The sequence below is a fragment of the Elephantulus edwardii genome, unplaced genomic scaffold (assembly GCF_000299155.1).
Source record: "Elephantulus edwardii isolate Elephantulus edwardi_28Jun2011 unplaced genomic scaffold, EleEdw1.0 scaffold00223, whole genome shotgun sequence".
Classification (NCBI taxonomy): Eukaryota; Metazoa; Chordata; class Mammalia; order Macroscelidea; family Macroscelididae; genus Elephantulus; species Elephantulus edwardii.
Window position 1 is genome coordinate 1,954,081 of NW_006399973.1, and position 18,678 is coordinate 1,972,758.

General features: G+C 41.5%; 1 protein-coding gene and 1 pseudogene across 1 annotated transcript in view; one reads left to right on the plus strand and one right to left on the minus strand.

The window, feature by feature from the left end:
- The window catches only part of MBOAT2 (membrane bound O-acyltransferase domain containing 2), a 105,506-nt gene extending 98,317 nt beyond the window's left edge, over nt 1–7,189 (minus strand). The window contains exon 1 of the mRNA XM_006898196.1: nt 7,091–7,189. Within this exon, the coding sequence (XP_006898258.1) occupies nt 7,091–7,165 (75 nt within the window). The 5' untranslated portion in view covers nt 7,166–7,189. The remainder of the gene's footprint in view (nt 1–7,090) is intronic.
- Nucleotides 7,190–7,645: 456 nt separating this feature from the next.
- LOC102867104 lies at nt 7,646–11,183 on the plus strand (annotated as a pseudogene).
- The last annotated feature ends 7,495 nt before the right edge of the window (nt 11,184–18,678 follow it).

Consider the following 18,678-nt stretch of genomic DNA (forward strand, 5'->3'; position numbering starts at 1 on the left):
ATATTTTGGAGGAACCTTCTAGGTTTGGAAGCAGGAGTGGCATCCACTTCCTAAACAACATGCCTCAAGAAAGGGCAAACATACAAAGACCAAAGTTTCCAGAGGTGGAAAAAAAAGGATCCTAGAACACTAACTTGTGTTTATGTGAAACCTATGCAAAGATCAGGAACCTGTGGTCTGAAAGAACAAGGGAATACAGCATGGTTTAAAATCAGGAAAGTTGCATGTCAGGACTGTATCCTTTCTCCATACCTATTCAGTCTGCATTCTGAGCAAACCACTTGAGAAGGTGGGTTTATAAAAAAGAAAGCGCCATAAGGACTGGAGGAAGACTCATCAACAAGCTGTGTTATGCAGACAACACACCTTTCCTTGCGGAGAGAGAAGAGGACTTGAAACACTGCAGAAGATCAAAGACTATACAGTCTTTGGTAAGGATTACATCTCAACATTAAGAAAACAAAATGCCTCACAATAATAGGTAACATCATAATAGGTGAAGAAAAGACCAAAGGTGTTAACAATTTCATTTTACTTGGATCCACAATCAGCATCCAAAGGAAGAGTAGTCAATAAATTAAGATGTGTTACACTGGGAAAATCTGCTGCCATGGACCTCCCCAAAGTGCTAAAGAGCAAGGATGCCAGTTTAACAACTAAGGTGCACCTAGTCCAAACTAAGGCATTATTCATTTGCTTCCTTTGCATCTTAAAGTTAAACAATGAAGAGTGACAGAAGAATTATTGATGTCTTCTAATTGGGATGTTGGACAAGAGTTTTAAATATCCTATAGACTAGCAAAAGAAAAAGCAAGTCTGTCTCAGAGGATGTGCAAACAGGGGTGCCCCTGAGAGACAAGATGATGAAACTTCATCTCGCATACTTCAACCACCCCTTGGAAAAGGTATCATACTGAGAAAGGTGGAGGCTCAGAGAAACGGAGGAAGATTCTTAACAAGATGTATTGCCACAGTGACTGTAACAATGGGCTGGAGCACATCCGAGACGGTCAGGATGGTGCAGGAGAGGGCAAGATTCAGATCATAGTGTTGCCATGAGTCACGGTAACCTGACTGCACCCAGCAACAACAAAAAGGAGAAAGGGAGGAGTTAACAAAGGAACATCGTATTCAGGGTAAGGTCACACACCAATTACTGTAAATGCTAAAATATGCTGTAGGCCTGTAAAGAGTTAAATTGGCAAAAATCTTGGGATAGCTACAACAATACATCCTACCCTCAAAAACCAGTAGCTGCATGGTTCAAATCTACCAGACGCTCCACTGGAAAAGGAGGGACAATCTCCTGTGCCAGTCGGAGCCGATTTGATGGTACATAAAACAAAAAACCAATAGCTGCTAAAGCTGTTTATGTACAACTTAACATCTCACAAAATTTGGTTCCTTAGTTCAGAGGTTTAAGGTCAAAGTTTCATGGAACCCTCCAGTGGCAAGAAGCTGCACTGCAACTCTGAAGGCACTCAGTTTGAATCCAACAGCTGCTTCTCTGGATAAAGGGGGATAATCTCCTCCCATGTGATTGACTGCTTCTCAGAACATACTGGAGGGTCAGCATGGGGGTCAGTTCTGACTCAATGGTACACAGTAACAACTTGTGTTTAATGCTTCTTCTACCCTATTTCATTGTTTAGTATCTGAAGTCGTAAAAGCTTGCAAGCAGCCATTCAAGGCACATCAAGTGGGTTCTATCCAACAGGGCAGTCCATAGGACAAGATGGCGTCTAGTTACCATTAACTGAACATTTTGATCAAAGATTCCACAAAGGAATCCTGAATAAAAGGTAGAAAATGCAGAACCTAATTTTTAATGCTCTTGGCGTGTAGATTTTCCAAAGCCATGGTGGGTGTGTAAAGTCCTCCAACGGCTGCCCAGAGAAAATCTTTGTCTTAAAAATATACCATGACCCTCTTGCCCAAGATGGTGGCACCCACAGTAGCTTTCTTGGCATTTGTGGAAGCTTGTCTCCAATTGTGGTTGGTTGAAAACAGCAAGGACTGTTTGCTGTGTCACCACTCATCATGACTAACCTCTCCAATGGCATGAGTGTAGATCCTGGGGGTGAGATCTGAACACAGGTCCATCCCAGAGCTCAGGGGGCAGTGTCAGGTGAGAACCAAGCTCAGGTTCTGGAAGGACCTTGGGTGGAAATCCTTTAATCCTTTCAAAGGCACAGGATCTTCATATTATCCTCATTGGCAAACAATAGTTAATGAAAGAATTCTGAGAGCTGTAGTTCTACCAGTCACATCTTTTGATGGCCTCCGTCTATTGAAGGCATGTAGGAGTAGGGTTTGGGGGGTTTTTTAAACTTTTTTCTTCTAATTTTCACTAAAGTCTAGAGAACTTAGATTTCCATTCATTAAGTAGGAGTAGTTTAATAAAATGAAGTGCTTAGTGAAGATCGTTAAGCCGTTTATCCTATCACACTATCATACTCCCCTTTTCCCTATCATTCTAGTTTATAAGTGTTTATCCTATCATGCTATCTACCATACTGTCATCCTCACTGGCAAACAGTTACTGGTTGCTCAGCACTAGTTTTAATATTCACTCACTTCTATTGATGTCCTCTGTAACTTCAGGGCAAGTGGGATGTGTCATAAAACAAAATGTATATGAACGGCTGACTGGAAAACCATTGTGCTGTGTAAGCTTTCAGTGAAATCCTAATAAAAAATTTTACAAGGGAAAACAATGTATACCGTGAGATCTTCTTAAAACGAAATGGTATTATTCGCTTTTGGTGGGACTGTAAAATGGTGCAACCACTATGGAAGGCTGTATGGCGCTTTCTCTAAAAGCTGCAAACAGAAATACCATTTGAGCCAGCAATTCCACTACTTGGAATTTACCCTAAAGAAACCATAACAACCATACAAGCAGATATATGCACACCCATGTTTATTGCTACTTTGTTCACAATCGCAAAGAGCTGGAAACAACGCAAGTGCCCATCAACAAAGGAATGGACAGAGCAGCTCTGGTATATTCACACAATGGAATACTATGCTGCACTGAAAAACAAGGAACTAATGAAATATACAAAATGGGTGACCCTGGAGGACATTATGCTGAGTGAAATATCTCAGTCACAAAAGGACAAATATTGCATAGTGCCACTGTTGTAAAACGGTACTGACATCAGGGTTGAGGGACGATAGAAAAGGGGGAGAGGAATAATGTATACTGCATTGAAACAGATGAGGGAGAGAACTGTTTAAAAGGGATATATGATTAGGTATTACTGTCATGACAGGAATCCAGAATGAAGTGGAGTGGACTCAGGGGGAGGGATTGTATAACAATTTAAGAATTCTTTTACTTTTCAAAAAGAAGAGAGAACTGGGGGGGTAGGGGAGGGCAGGGAGAAGTGCAACAATGAATGACTGGAAACCCTAAGTCTCTGTAGACTTTCATTAAAATAAAAAAATTTTAAAAAACCTAAACAGTATTATTACTATTATTAGGTGTCATCAAGTCAAATCTCCAACACCATCCTCATTATTTGATATGCTCCAGCCATACTTCCAGTTACTGTGTCAATCTATCATGTTGAAATTTTCTTTCTCCAATCCTGCCCCCTTTCCAGCATGTCTTTTTCTAAGGACTGGTCGAAGTATGTGAGATCAAGTTTCACCATCTTTGCCTCTATGGAGTACCCTGGTTACATTTCCTCCAAAGCTGACTTGTTTACTCTTTTGGCAATCCATGGTGTATTCAGTATTATCTTCTTACATCACAATTCAAAAGCATTGATTATTCTTCTGTCACTCTATTCACTGTTCAACTTTCAGATGCACAGAAAGCAACTAAAAATAACATAGCTTGGATTAAATCAACACCTTTGTTCTTTAGCACTTTGGGGAGGTCTGTGGCAGCAGATTTTCCCACTGCAACATATCTGATTCTTGACTGCTGCTACCATGGATGTTGATTATGGATCCAACTAAGATTAAATCTAGACTAAACAAGAGTTGTGTACTGTCAAATCAGATCTGAATGGTATAGGAGGAGATTGCCCCTCCTTCTCCAGCAGAAACATCTGGTGGATTCAAACCGCATACCTCTGGGATTGCAATGCAGCTTTTTGCCACTGGGCCAGGACTGCGATGGGAAAGTCTGCTGTTAGGGACCTCTCCAAAGTACTGAAGAGCAATGGTGTCTCCCTGGAGACTAAGGTGCTTTTTATACAGGCCATGGTCTTTGCAATCACTTGTTCTATGTCAGAAAGTTGGACAATAACTAGGGAGGATAGAAGGAGAATTGATGCCTTTGAGCTGTGGTGCTGGAGAAGAGTATTGAGGGTACCATGGACTGCTAAGAAAACAAACAGATTCATCCTGAAGAGGGTTAAACCGGATGGCTCCTTGGAGGCAAGGATTCTGAGGCTTCGTCTGACACACTTTGGACATGTTGTAAGGAGAGACCAGTCCTTAGAGAGGGACATCATTCTTGGGAGGGTAGAGGGACAGCGCAGGAGGGGAAGGCCATCTATGAGGTGGATTGATTCAGTGACTGGGGTAATAGGCATGGGAGACAGTGAGATGGATGGATGTAGAGGAGAGCAGAGTTTAGGGCTGTTGTACATAGGGTTGCTATGAGTCGCAAGTGACTCAAGGCACATAACAACAACAAAAAAGAGTTTACCTTAACTACTAAAAAAGAACACTGTGCTCTTATAAGACCTATTTATCAGGGATCAAATTAACAACAGAAACCTGAAAGATTAGATCAGAATCTGAACAGAAAAGAAGGTGGGAATGCTTGCCCAGCTTGAAGAATGTAATCAATGTCACTAAACTGTACATGGAGAAATAGCTGAATTGGTAACACTGGTTACATTCTCAACAGCAACAAGTCAAAGAATTGTATAAACATTTTAAAAAGCAAAAGCTATGTGCTATTCTCAAGACTTGCTCAGAGAAGAAAAACTAAAGCAGTTTCACAGCACAGCAATCCCAAGGGAATGAAGGTTGTCCAAAGTACAAAATTAAAACCTTTATGTAATAAAGTCAAAAAAGTCCCGACAGTCCTTCCCTAGATTCCCCTGCTATATCAGTACTAAAGACTGTCCTCTAGATTTCTAAATGCTTGAGTTTATTAATAATGAATCACTTTAAAAGTTGTAAGCATTACATAAAAAAGGCATTAGCATAGTAAAGAATATAATTTCATCATAGATGGGAGGGTTAGGGTTAAGGCAAAAATAAAAGAAAACAAAAGAGAAAAGAAGATGTGTCTCCCTATAGGAAATTAAAAGATACAGGCCTATTTCCCTTACTCCTTATCAGCAATAAAATTCTTAAACAGATACCTACCCTGAATATAATTAGAGAGGCAGCAACCTACTTAAGTCAGGGGTGTAAGAAATAAAAGGTCTGCATTTCAGTTTGGAAATCAGTGAGAAGCCACCACAGGGCTGAAAAGACAAAAATCCCAGTTTATTAGTAAACACAGAAGAATGTATAATATATGGTTAATTTCACTGCTAGTACTTAATTAGCATGGTATGTATTATAACTGTTTTTCAATACCTATAGGGGAAATAGGGATTTTACTATTGACCAAAACTATCACTGACACATAGTAAGGTACTCTGAACAGAATCTAGAATCATCCTGGGTCATACTTCAGCCTATTTTCAAAAGGAGTAAAGCAAAAAAAGCAGTTAGTATTCTATTAGGAGTTCTTTCCATCTTGCTGCTGAGAAGCAGTATGGCCCCAAAAGAACAGAATACAGGGAATTACACTCCTGGTTTCGTCAGTTACCGAAACAACTCAAGATAAAGATAGTGTACCCATATCCCTTGTAAAGTCTCAACACTTTTCCAGATCAAGAACACCTGAAATAATTTTAAACAAAGTTTTCCAAAGTTAGTTACCTCTAACTTGGGGCCAGAGCAATTATCTAACTATACTCAAGGAATGCCCTATAATGCTCTAACACAAAATATTTTCTTTTCTAAATAAAAATAATGCTGTTTTCTCCTTCTTAATATACTGTTTTGTTTTCTGCAACAGTTGGGCTTTCTGTACAATCAAACTTAAATTAGTCTCATGTAAAGACAATCCTTCCACCTACAGTGTCATATGGCTTTTTAGAGAGGGGAAGAGAGAAAAGGGAGGAAATGAAGGTAAGGGTACCGTCTATTTACAAAGTTAAAACTTTCAGTGCTAGAAATCCTTGCATTATTAACTCACCATTACTTTCTTCATAACCTCTGCCTTACCCTATTACTGTTCCTTCTTTATCCTAAACCACACTTTAACAATACTGTCCCAAAAGCACAATACTGATAATGCCGATACTGATAATGCCGCCCTCTTTCACATCCGTACATTCCCATGTGCCAAGAGTTCAACGTCAGGCTCTTTAGACCTCACGACAACCTTAAATGCTTTTCCGTTGAGTTACATTCAGTGACAATATGCAGTGGCGGCCACAAACATTCAAGCTTTTACAAAGCACAGTCTTTTGAACATCCTATCTATACTCATGCCCATATGCAAAGGAAGCTGCTTCAGGACACACGTTCAGCAACTGGGTGCATGCACAGGCGCAAATTCGACGAGAGCTGCTGTTGCAGAGTGCACGGACCAAGCATGCACATACGCACGTCTATATAAATAACCCTCCCAACGTGTCTATAGCATGTAACACTGCACATGCCCACCCCCGCCTCGGAACAGAGGGACTAACTGGGATAGAGATGGGGGGCTGGGTGGGCACGCTGAGGAGGGCAGAGGAGAGGCAGCCAAGAGTCACAGAGTGGTGTTGTTATTAGACAATAACAGGTTTATCGCCCCCTCCCTTGCAGGGGCTGGCAGAGCAGAGTGGCACTTGGGTTTCCCTGGCCTCGAGCCCCCGCCCCCACCCCTTCCCCGGGCTCCCGAGCAGATGGGCACAGCGACCCAGGGGAGGGCGGCGAGGACTAGATGCCACCAGATGCCTTTTCTCCCGGAGCCGAGGCAGCAGCCTGCCGTGGGGGCGGCTCCCCCACACTGACTCCGCCCGAGCCCGGGCAGCCGGGCTAGCGGGGGGGCGCGCGCGGGCCGGCACGGGGATACCTGGTCTATGGGCAGCTGCAAGGCGTTGCTCAGGGGCTGCAGCAGGGTGGAGCCCGTGGTGCTGGTGGTGGCCATGGCCGGAGTCTCCGTTCGGCCTCCCGCTCCCTGCCTCGGTGGCTCACGCGTTTGTGGACTACCGCGCTGTGCCCCGGCGGAGGAGGCAGCGGCGGCCGAGGACGAAGAGGATGGGGATGTAACCAATGCTCCAAGCCCTTCGCCGCTCGCGGTTGAAGAGCGCCTCCGGGAGGGAGTACGGGGAGGGGCCGAAGGAGGTGTCGACCCGGCTCGCCCCTCCTTCTCCTCCCCCGCCCGCGGCTCGCGACCCGCCTACCACCGGCTCCGCGCTGGTCCCGCAGCCCACTGCCTCCGCGACCGGACCGGACCGGCGAGGCCGGGCGAGGCCGGGTGCGGCCCTTCGGTTGCCCCTGCCGCATCCCCCGCCCCCTGACTTCGAGGAGCTTGTAGCCACCCCCTCCTCACCTCGCACTCGCTTGCGCCAGACAGCCCCGTAACCCAATCGCAGCGCGGCGCCTTGGCTCCCTCAGCCAATCGGAGATGTCTGCCGAGTCGCTCTCCGCCCCCGTGCTCCTGGGCCGGGAGGCGGGGGGCGGTGGAGCGGCCGGAGTTGCCACCTGAGAGTCGTTGCTTTCAGCACCTTGGGCTTTCGCCTTCCCTGTGTGGCGAGGGGAGTCTTTGCCATCCTCACCTTTATTTCTCCTTCCCAGAGGTTCAGTGTCCACCCCTTCTTTAGAAGGAGCGGTGGAAACAAAGGGGAGCGGGGTAGCTGTGAGACAAAGACGCGATGTGAAGGACGCCACTGGACCAGCCCTGAGAGAAGTTGAGTGTAAATAAAACTGTAAAGGAGCCACAACCACCCACCCCCCCAAAATGACCTATATAAAAAGGCCCTTTCTCTTAAGGGTTGATGTGTAAAAACCAAAACTTGAAAACAATTCCAGTTGCCTGTACATTTTCGTCACCTTCAGGCCTTGGCTTGACATTCCAGGGGGTGAGACAGGAGTTTGGGGACAACACTTGATGTGCACTGTTGTTATGTGCCATCGAGTAGTTTGCGACTCATAGCGACCCTATGTACAAGAGCTCTAAACGCTCTTCTATGCCTACCTAGCCATCTCAAACGCACTTATTTCCCACCACTCTAATCACAGAATCGATCCATCTCATTGAGGGTCTTCCTCTCCTGTGCCGTCCCTCCACTCTCCCAAGCATGATGTCCCTTTCCAACGACCAGTCCCTCCTTTCAACATGCACAAAGTATGTCAGACAAAGCTTCAGAATCCTTGACTCCAAGGAGCATTCCGACTTCACCTTCTCCAGGACAAACCTGTTTTTTCTCCTACCAATCCATGGTATATTCAACACTCTTCTCCAGCACCAAAGCTCAAAGGCATCAATTCTCTTTCTATCAACACTACCACGTAGGAAGTACAACAGTTCTCGCCTTCGATATGTGAAAGTTTCAAGTCTTTGTCTGTCAGCTGCCCTGAGTAAAGGTCCCACCTTCCTTCTAGAGACATTCACCTCCACCCATTGATTGTGTTCTCCACAAATACTTCAGTTGTGCTCGTTCCACACGCCTTAAATGTATGTGGATGTGTTGTGTGTTATTTGTACTAAAATTTAAAATGGGTATAAAAGTACTGACTTGGATTTGTTGTTGCATACCATCCAGTCAGAAAAGACTCATAGCAGAGACTCCAGTGGATTTTCAGAGGTGGTAAATCACACACAGGAGATTGTTCATATTTCTCTCTCAGACCAACAGATTTGAACCATCTGCCTTTGGGCTGACAGCACAACTCCTTAGCTATTTGGCCATCAAAGCTCCCGGCTCAAGTTTAAATACCTTTAAAAAGAGTGATACAATCACTAAAAGGAACTTTTTAAAAAAGGGACAAAAAAGATATTTCGTATTTCAAAAATGAGCCATTTAAAACTTTGGTATAAATCCCAGCTTCAGTTGTTGGTGGGTTTGTTTTCCACTCCTGGTGGCCCCTGTAGCATCAGATTAGACGTGTGCTCCCTGGAATTTTAAATGGCTAGTTTTTCAAAAGTAGATTTCCAAAAAAAAAAACAAAAAAACACCAAAAGTAGATGTCCAGAAAATTCTTTCAGGAAGTAACCATTCCTACTAACTGCACCAGCCCGGTGCTATGATTCGTGTTTATTGACAAGTTATCCACAGGCAGAAGGCTGTTTAAAGTCCTTTAAAAGCCGTCCCACAACCTTGTACTCTCAATCACCCTTATTCTATATAAGAAATTGAGACACCAAATTGGGAGAGATGGAAATTTGAGGGGGCATACTTAAGTAGCTTAATAAATAGTGCATTGACAAACAATAGCAAAATATGGTTAAAATCCATGTCATCAAGGTTCAGCGTGCAATTCCACTGCCAACCAGTTGGTGTAGACTTAAAGCAACCCTTCATCGTGTCTGAAGCTGTAAATCTTTACTGAGACTGCCCGTCCTTCTCTGAATTTTCACTTTTCCATGCTAATGAGCAGTTGTCCATTCATAAGTGGCATTCTATTGGGCTTCCAAGACTATAAAACCCAGGGGCAGAAACTGCCCATTTTAACCCCACTGGGAACTGCTGGTGGATTAAAACCACCAGTGAAGGATAACCTTTCAGTTAGCAGTACAACTCTACAAACTAGGTCACGAGAGCTCTCCTATTATTTAACCCTAGAGTCTTCAATAATGACATAGCCCAGATAGTAATAAACAGTAAATAGCACCCAGTAAATCACTTCTCTGAACCTCCATTGTCTCTCTGAAAAGGAAGCAATTGAACTAACAGATAAGATCCTTTCCTGCCTAACATTATTTCATTGTTTGGTTCATCTAATCCTAGCTTTAGTCTGCTTGGCTCCACAATCAACACTCTTGGCAGCAGCAGCCAGGAAATTAAAATAAGTATTGTGAAGGGAAAGTATGCTGTTAGGGACTTCTCCAAAGTACTGAAGAGCAACTGTATCTCTGAAGACTAAGGTGCGTCTGATAGAGACCATGGTCTTTGCAATCACTTGTTATGTGTCAGAGAGTTGTACAATGACTAGGGAGGACAGAAGGAGAATTGATGCCTTTGAGCTGTGGTGCTGGAGAAGAGTATTGAATGTACCATGGACTGCTAAGAAAAACAGACTCATCCTGCAGAGAGTTAAGCCAGGCTGCTCCTTGGAGGCAAGGAATCTGAGGCTTCATCTGACATATTTTGGTCATGTTGTAAGGAGAGACCAGTCCTTGGAGAAGGACATCATACTTGGGAGAGTGGAGAGCAGGCGCAGGAGGGGAAGGCCCTCTGGGAAGTGGATTGATTCAGTGACTGGGACAATCGAGATGAGTGTGTCAGAGACAGTGAGATTGGCACAGGACAGAGCAGAGTTTAGGGCTGTTGTACATAGGGTCGCTATGAGTCGCAAGCGACTCGATGGCACATAACAACAACAATCCTAGTGTGATAGATTCTCAGCCCAAAACTCTTTCCAGTCATCGTGGGCAATTGGCATCTTCTGAGAGAACTAGCACAAGTGCCTCAAGACCATGACAACAACAGAGAGCCCTACCATAAGAAGTGGAAAAATGAGTTGTGACGCCTGGCTGCCAATACTAAGACTGTCCCCCCTGTAAACACACAGTTGATGTGAAAGGAGGCAACAAGAAGTACGGTGCTGCAAGACTGGCTGTGGGGAACTTCTGGGGCTCTGAATGCTGTACCTCCAAAACAACTATGATTGATATTGTCTACAATGCCTGCAATAATGAGCTGGTCTGAACCAAGCGCCTAGTGAAGAACTTGCATGGTGCTCATTGACAGCACACGGTACCACCAGTTCTATTAGTCCCACTATGCACTGTCCCTGGGTCACAAGAAGGGGGCCAAGCTGACTCCTGAGGAGAAAGATTTTAGATTAAAAGCAATCCAAGAAAATTCAGGGGAAAAAATGATGAAAGGAAAAAGAATGCAAAAATCAGCAGTCTTCTAAAGGAGCAGTTCCAATAGTGCATGCTTCTTGCGTGTATCGCTTCCAGGCCAGGCCAGTGTGACCCCACTAGATGGCAAGTGTGACGTACTAGACAGCAAGGAGCTGGAGTCTATCTGAAGAAAATCAAAGCACCGCAGAAAGGCAAATAAATCTCCTCCTTCTCATTTTAGCACACGTATAAAAGGTGTTTATTCTAAAATGCACACACAAACCACAAAACCAAAGAAACAGTCTGGAATCATGTTCTAACGGGCACTGTTATCAATTAGCAAATTTGTTCAACAGGGCACTGGTCAACTATGCTTTTGTTAGGTGCTTTCAAGTTGACTAGGATTCATAGCCAACCTATAAACAAGCCAAATCTTTGCCCTATCCTGTACCATCCTCAAAGTCTCTGCCACTGTGCCACCTCATCTTGTTAAAGATCTTCTTTTGCTAACCCTCTACTTTTTCCAAGACATTTAACTATGTTATCCCAACAATTGGGACCTCCCTATATAAATATTATTAGTATTGTTGTTATGTGCTATCAAGTCATTTGCGACTCACAGAGACCCTATATAAAACAGCCCTAAACCCTGCTCTATCTTATATCCTGTACCAATTTTATTGTCTCTGACGCAATTACTCCTGACACTAAATCAATCCATCTCTTCCAAGGTCTCCTATCTCGAGCTGTCCCTCCACCCTTCGAAGCATGAGATCCTTTCCAAAGACTGGTCTCTCCTTGCAACATGTCCAAAGTATGTCAAACAAAGCTTCAGAAGATTTGCCTCCGAGGAGCAGTCTGGTCTCACCCTCTAGCATGAACCTGTTTGTTCTCCTAGCAGTCCAAGGTACAGTTAATACTCTTCTCCAGAGCCATAGCCCAAAGGCATCAATTCTCCTTCTATTATACCTAATATAATCTTGTTGTTGTTGTATGTGCCGTTGAGTCACCTGTGACTCATAGCGACCCTATGTACAACAGCCCTAAACTACCCTATCCTGTGCCAATCTCACCATTTCCAACACATCTGCCCCCATTATTACTCCCATCACTGAATCAATCCAGCTCATCGAGGATCTTCTTCTCCTGAGCTGTCCTTCCACCCTCCCAAACATAACATCCCTCTTCAAGGACTGGTCCCTCCTTGCAACATGTCCAAAGTATGTCATATGAAGCTTCAGAATCCTTGCCTCCAAGGAGCAGCCTCATTTCACCCTCTCCAGAACAAACCTGTTCATTTTCCTAGCAGTCCATGGTATATTCAATGCTCTTCTCCAACAACACAGCTCAAAGCCATCAATTCTCCTTCTACTATCCCTAGTAATTGTCCAGCTCTGTGATGCATAGCAAGTGATTGCAAAGACCATGGGATGTATCAGGCGCACCTTGGTCTCCAGACTGACATCTTTGCTCTTCAGCACTTTAGAGGTGTCTCTAATCGCAGACTTCCCCATCGCAATACATCTTTTAATTTCCTGGCTCTTAGAAAATATTTACTTTTTCCCCCCTTCACTTTGGGAAAGTATGGAGGATGCATATAAGTGGCTGAGCATACAAATTGGAGGAATAGCTTTTAAAACCATAGAAGATTGGTGTAATCTTATTGTAACTAGTGGTGTTTTGTGGCAAATAGTGATTGTGGCATTTAATTTTGAATTACTAACAGATGGACATTGTGATGGCCAATAGAAACTTCTCCATGTCAAGTGATGCCCAAAGCATCACTTTTACATTCATCAGATTGCAATCTAAAGCAAGCAGCATAAAGATATTATTTCACCTGTACAAGTAATATTTACAAGAAGGTGTTTCACTAGAGTAAAAGGAAGACTCAATTTCAGCCAGACATGACCCCCAAATAGGTCTCCATTCAAGATGAATACATAAAAGTATTAATATTTACAAAAGGGATGGTTTGGGCCATCTGGAAAATTTAAATTTGTGAAGGTCATAAAACTATAAGTAAAATACACAGTTGTTGTGTACCATCAAGTTGGAACTGACCCATAGCTGACCTTCCAGGGGGTTTTCAGAGGCAGTTAATCACAAGGGAGGAGATTGCAGATCCTTCTCCCACAGAGCGGCTGGTGGATTTGAACCAAGTGTGTCCAAGGTTGCAGTACAGCTTTTTGCCACTAAGCCACCAGAGCTCCCAAAATATAGTGTAGTGATTTATAATAGCTTAGATTTTGAAGGGAGGCAGGACTAGATTTCTGCCTCTGCCATTTATCTTGGCTAAGACCTTGCTAGTTAAACTTTCTAAACCTCAACTCCCTCACTTGTCAAAATGAGCATAGTAATTGCACAACTCCTTAGATTTGTGAGATTATAAAAGTTTACCTATTTGAAGAGTTTTATGCTGTGCTCAGTGAAAGGTAAGGCTTAGCAAATGCTCATTATCATATGAAAAACAAAGTAATTCTGTAATTGAACACCTTTTTTTCCCATGTTAAAATTTCTACATCTTGTTATAAAGAACCAAGGCCCATATTTTAGGCTAGCAAGCTGCTGATGACAGAATAAATTGGATCAAGGTCTTCTCACCAGTGTCTGTTAATTAGACCAGAAGCTCTTAAATGGTGATGAAGGGGAAAACAATTAAACTAATTATATGTAAAGCCTGTCTGTCTTACCTCAGATAGCATCCATCCCATAAAACAATTCTCATATTCTGAATTCTTCAAAGTGAGCAGCAGTTTAAGAATTGTATGGAGTGCTATAAAGAATAAACAATGCTTATAAAGTGAAAAAGAAGCAGCATGCACAAAACAGAGTCAAATGTTACAAGAGAAATAGCAAATAAGATACTTCTTAAGGTTAAAGCAAGAAGATTGAGTACAGGAGTAAGAGTTTGGGTTAAAGTAAACAAAAATCTGATTTTAATCCTGGCTCTGCTACCAATTTGAGACCTCTGCTTAACTTCTCTGTGCCTTAACTTCTTCACTATTTTTGCAGCTTTATCACAGTGTGAGAACTTTAAAGGCAAAATCAATATTGTTGCTGTGGATGGTAAAACTGGAACTGAACCATAGCTGACACTCCAGAGAGTTGTCAGAAGCAATTTAATTGCAAGGGTGGAGATTGCCTGTCCTTCTCCTGCAGAGCAGCTGGTAGATTTGAACAGTGTTCCTTTGGTATTGCAGCAAAACACGTTACCACTAGGCCACCAGAGCTCCCTAAAATTAATATTAGAATAAAATATTTTAAAGATATCAATAATATTGTTGTTGTTGTTGTTAAGTGCCATCGAGACATAGACAACTCATAGCGACCCTATGAACGAAAGACCTGAACACTTGTATAAGTTTCATCATTTCTCCAAGTTCATAGGATTTTTGGAGGCAAGCTATTTCCAAAGTGGATGCCACTCCTCCTTCCAAGCTTGTTTTAGTCGGGGAGCTCCCCCAAACACTGTCCACTATGGGTAACCATTATCACATTTGACACATCAGTGTCACAGCAACCATGAGTTATCTCTGTACAGCAAATGGACAGATCAGTGCTATACCACTTAGAACATTTGACCAAAAACAATTAAAAGCAAACCTGAGGGCCACAGACTAAAATCACCCACCTTTGGCTTGGTAGCATAACTTTCTATCCACCAGGCCCACAGAGCTCTCTCTATGTTGTTGTTAACTGCTATCAAGTCATAGATGACTCACAGCAAGCTTATGAATGAAAGACCTGAACACTTATATAACTTTCATGGTTTTTACAGGTTCATAGCGTTTACAGAAGCAAGCTATTTTGGGGGTGGATGACACTTCTGCTTCCAAGCTTGCTTTAATTGGGGAGCTCCACCAAACACTGTCCACCATAGGTAACCGTTATCATATTTGACACATCAGTGTCATTAATATTAGTATCAGGAAACTACTAGTAAGACATTTTAATAAGTTGATGTCAGCTCAAAGCTTACTCTCCTAGTTTTCAGAGGTTATATATAAATTACACAGAAGGAGATTGTCCGTCTTTCTCCTACAAAGCAGCTAGTGGATTCAAACCTTATGCCTTTGGGTTGGCAGAGCAGCTCTTTATCATTAGGTCACCAGAGCTCCCTATAAATATAGTGACCATGGTTATTAAAGATACATGTGATAAATGTAGATGAATATGAATATTGAGCAAAGTTTCATGTATAATAAAATATCTGTCTACCAGTGTTCTGAGGCAAGGGTTCTAAGGCTTTGTCTGATATACTTTGGGCATGTTGGAAGGAGGGACATCATGCTTGAAAGGGTAGAGAGATGGAGAAAGAGAGGGAGACCATTGACAAGACAGATTGATACAGTGACTAGGGTAATGGAGCAAGGTATGTCACAGACAGTATAGTTGTCACAGGATAGAGCCGGTTTCGAGGCCCTGTACCTAAGTCACAGGCAACTCGACAGCACATAACAACAACCAGTGTTCTTGACTTTTTCCCTGTTTCTTCTTAAAAGGACTATGGTAATTACAGGTAACTAACGTGGTTTTTCCCTCTCAAACTTATTTTTAACTTTGAATAAGCTTAAAATTTAAATAACTTTAAATTCTTAGAAGAAGAAATTAATAATCTGTCAAGATGTTTTTGTTTTATAAAAATGGTATGTGTCATGACATTAGAACTGAAATTTTGTCTCTACGCTTACCTCTTTGGCAATTCTGCTCTGTTTCAGGGTTGCTATGAGTCAAAATCAGCTGCAGTGGAATAAATGTCCTTTTGGTTTTTAATTATGTCCTTTTGCTTTGGAACAACTTTGATTATGAAGAGCACGGAACCATACACCAAATAACTGGCTAGTATCTTTCAGCACTTAGAAACTAATCCTTACCTGAAAGTCACCTTTTAGGGCTTAACATTTTCTTTTTTTTTTATTTTTTTATTTTATGTGTGTACCATCAAATTGGATCTGACTGGTACAGGAGGCGATTGTTCCTCCTTCTTCAGCAGAGCATCTGGTGGGAAGGCTTAACATTTTCATTTAGGAAAACACAAAAGAGTTTGAACAAGAGATAACAAACACACTAGTAACAGACAGAAAGGAGAGTTAGCAAAGACAGTGAGCTCTTGATGCAGCTGCTTTCTTTGCTCTATAAGGTCCAGAAAAAAAAAAAAAAAAAAAAAGGTCCAGAACAATAAATCGCTTTTCTTAAATTTTGTGTTTTAAGATTAGGTTATTAAAAAAAAAAAAAGAGTAATTTCAATATTTTCTTTTCCTGTAAGAGATTCCCAACAATTTCTGGAACTTCCAACTCCCTGAGCCTCTGTTCAGGTTAGGTTTGTTTACTTGGTTAAGAGACATGAACAAAACTAACTGTTGCTCATCAATTTGAAAATTGTGTTGCTTTCTAGTGGCTCCACTAGAAAACGTTGGTTTCAGAGCTACCTCTAATTTATTATATCTTTAATCAAAACATTCTTAAAAGTTGTTTAATTTCTCAGTCACCTGTGAAGATTTTTGTTTCAAATATGTGCGCCTACAGGAGACACTGCATTTTCCAGATACTTTCACTGGCTTTTTTATCTTTGCATGAAGGGACCAGCTGTCAATTGAAAGAGCACTCCTTAATGCTTAATTGTTATGAGTATGCAATCTGAAAACCTCTGATCCAGTTTATAAAAAGAGTACAACCTCCTTCATGTTTGCACAATAGCATTTGTATCAAAATTATGAAACATCTTAATTATAAAGCACTGTCACCATCCCTAGATTTTATCATAATCACTATTATCAATAGTTGCTTCTTTACATACTTGGATACACAGAGTAAGAAGGCTAGATATCTTAAAGTGAAACTATAACCTTTTAACTTCAACTAAATGGAATGTTAGCTATGAAAATCATGTCACCCTTGAATTCTGAACTCTACTTAAAAATTACCTATAGGAGACCAAGTGGACAACAGTTACTCTAAAGCACACATGAGAGTTAGGGGTCAGGGTGGGCTGAAGAGGTGGGAAGCAATGCGACCAGATTAATGGAAGTGAACCAATTAGAATGGATATAACGGGAATGTTGACCAAATGTGAAGCACTTGGTTTATACAACATCATTTTGTATAGAAAGTGTTTAATCATGGTATGTTAAGCCATGTATATTTTAACCAAAATTACATAAGATGTTTTTTAAAAAATATAGTACCAGAAAACAAGGTTTGGTTTTATTTTATTTTTCTTAAATAAAGAGTAGATTCATATAAAAGGAAAAAAAAAAGGCCAGATATCCTCAGCTGTGCCTAAAACTTAAGGTTGTTTTATTTTGTTTATAATTATAAATAGGAGAACCTTTCCTTAAGTGTGTTAACATGTCTCAGCTCTTTTAGATAGTCTAGTGAGACTTCTATGGAGGGCTTTATATCCACCCTCGTAGTGCAGGCCATTGGGAGTTGTGCTGCTATCCAAAGACAGTGCCTCTCCGACAGTTCAAGTCCACAGCTGCTCTGTGGGAGAAAGATAGGAAATCTCTTGTCTTCTCCTACGTAATTTACTGTCTTTCAAAAACCCACTTAGAATATCATCTGTGAGTTCTGAGTTGACAACAATGCATTTGCGTCTTTGAGAGCTTCTACTGACAGCTCCATAACAGATAGAAAACTGTGGTTCTCCAGTTCACCAAAGAGTATTGTGCAGCTTCCAAATTTAATACTTTCAGAGAAATGTCCCCTTTGTAGGTAAATGGGTAAAATAATATATTTTGTGGTATTCTCTGCTTAAACACTGCATCCACTGTCATATTTTTAGATGCTGTTTTTTTTACCCACATATGACAATTCTAAAGTCTTAAGCAACAAAGGACAGGTTATAAATTGGAACATCCCTACCTATCAAGTATGGGGTTAGCAAACCTTAGCAGGATCCTTTGCCAAAAGGCTTGCCCTCCAGGACAGGTAGCTCTTCTGGCTAAACATGAAGTAACTGCTAAGATATGTCCTTGCAATCAGATAAGACTTAGTTTCGATTACATCAAAGTATCTTTCCATTTCTTTTCCATCTTGAAAGAAGATAATTACTCCTTATTATTTAGGGGTTTGTATATAAATTCTAATCCCACTTTCTTCTTAAAAATGTCCTATCTCAGTAAACTGAAGATTACTGTTTCACATTAGTGTATCTTGTGGAGATATTTTATTTTCCTTGCAAATGTATTTGGCTTTTTCATCTTTACTTGAAAGAATCCTGTAAATCTCAACTTAAATGTGTATTATATATTACAAGATAGCTCTTATTAAAGTCACAAAACAAAATGGTATCTATACTTGAAGATATATCTGCTCTCAGGATAGTTTAAATTATTATAGTTTAAATAATTGAATTATTAAGTATATAAATGACAGGTTGCTACTTCCAAAGTACCATTATGGACCAGGAAGAAATAACCATCAAAGGAGACCCTTATCTTAGTCTTAATTTTTTATGTTGCACAACTTAAACATTGAGAAAGTGGAACTACAGAGAGCACCCAAGTAAAGAAATTAGTAACTGGACCCCACCCTCCAAACTCAATTTGAAGCCAGTCCAGCTTTTATCCGCTAAAACGGAAAAAGTCAATTTGAAACTATATATTTATCTATATATATTATCCTGGACAAGTTTGGGGTTGTTT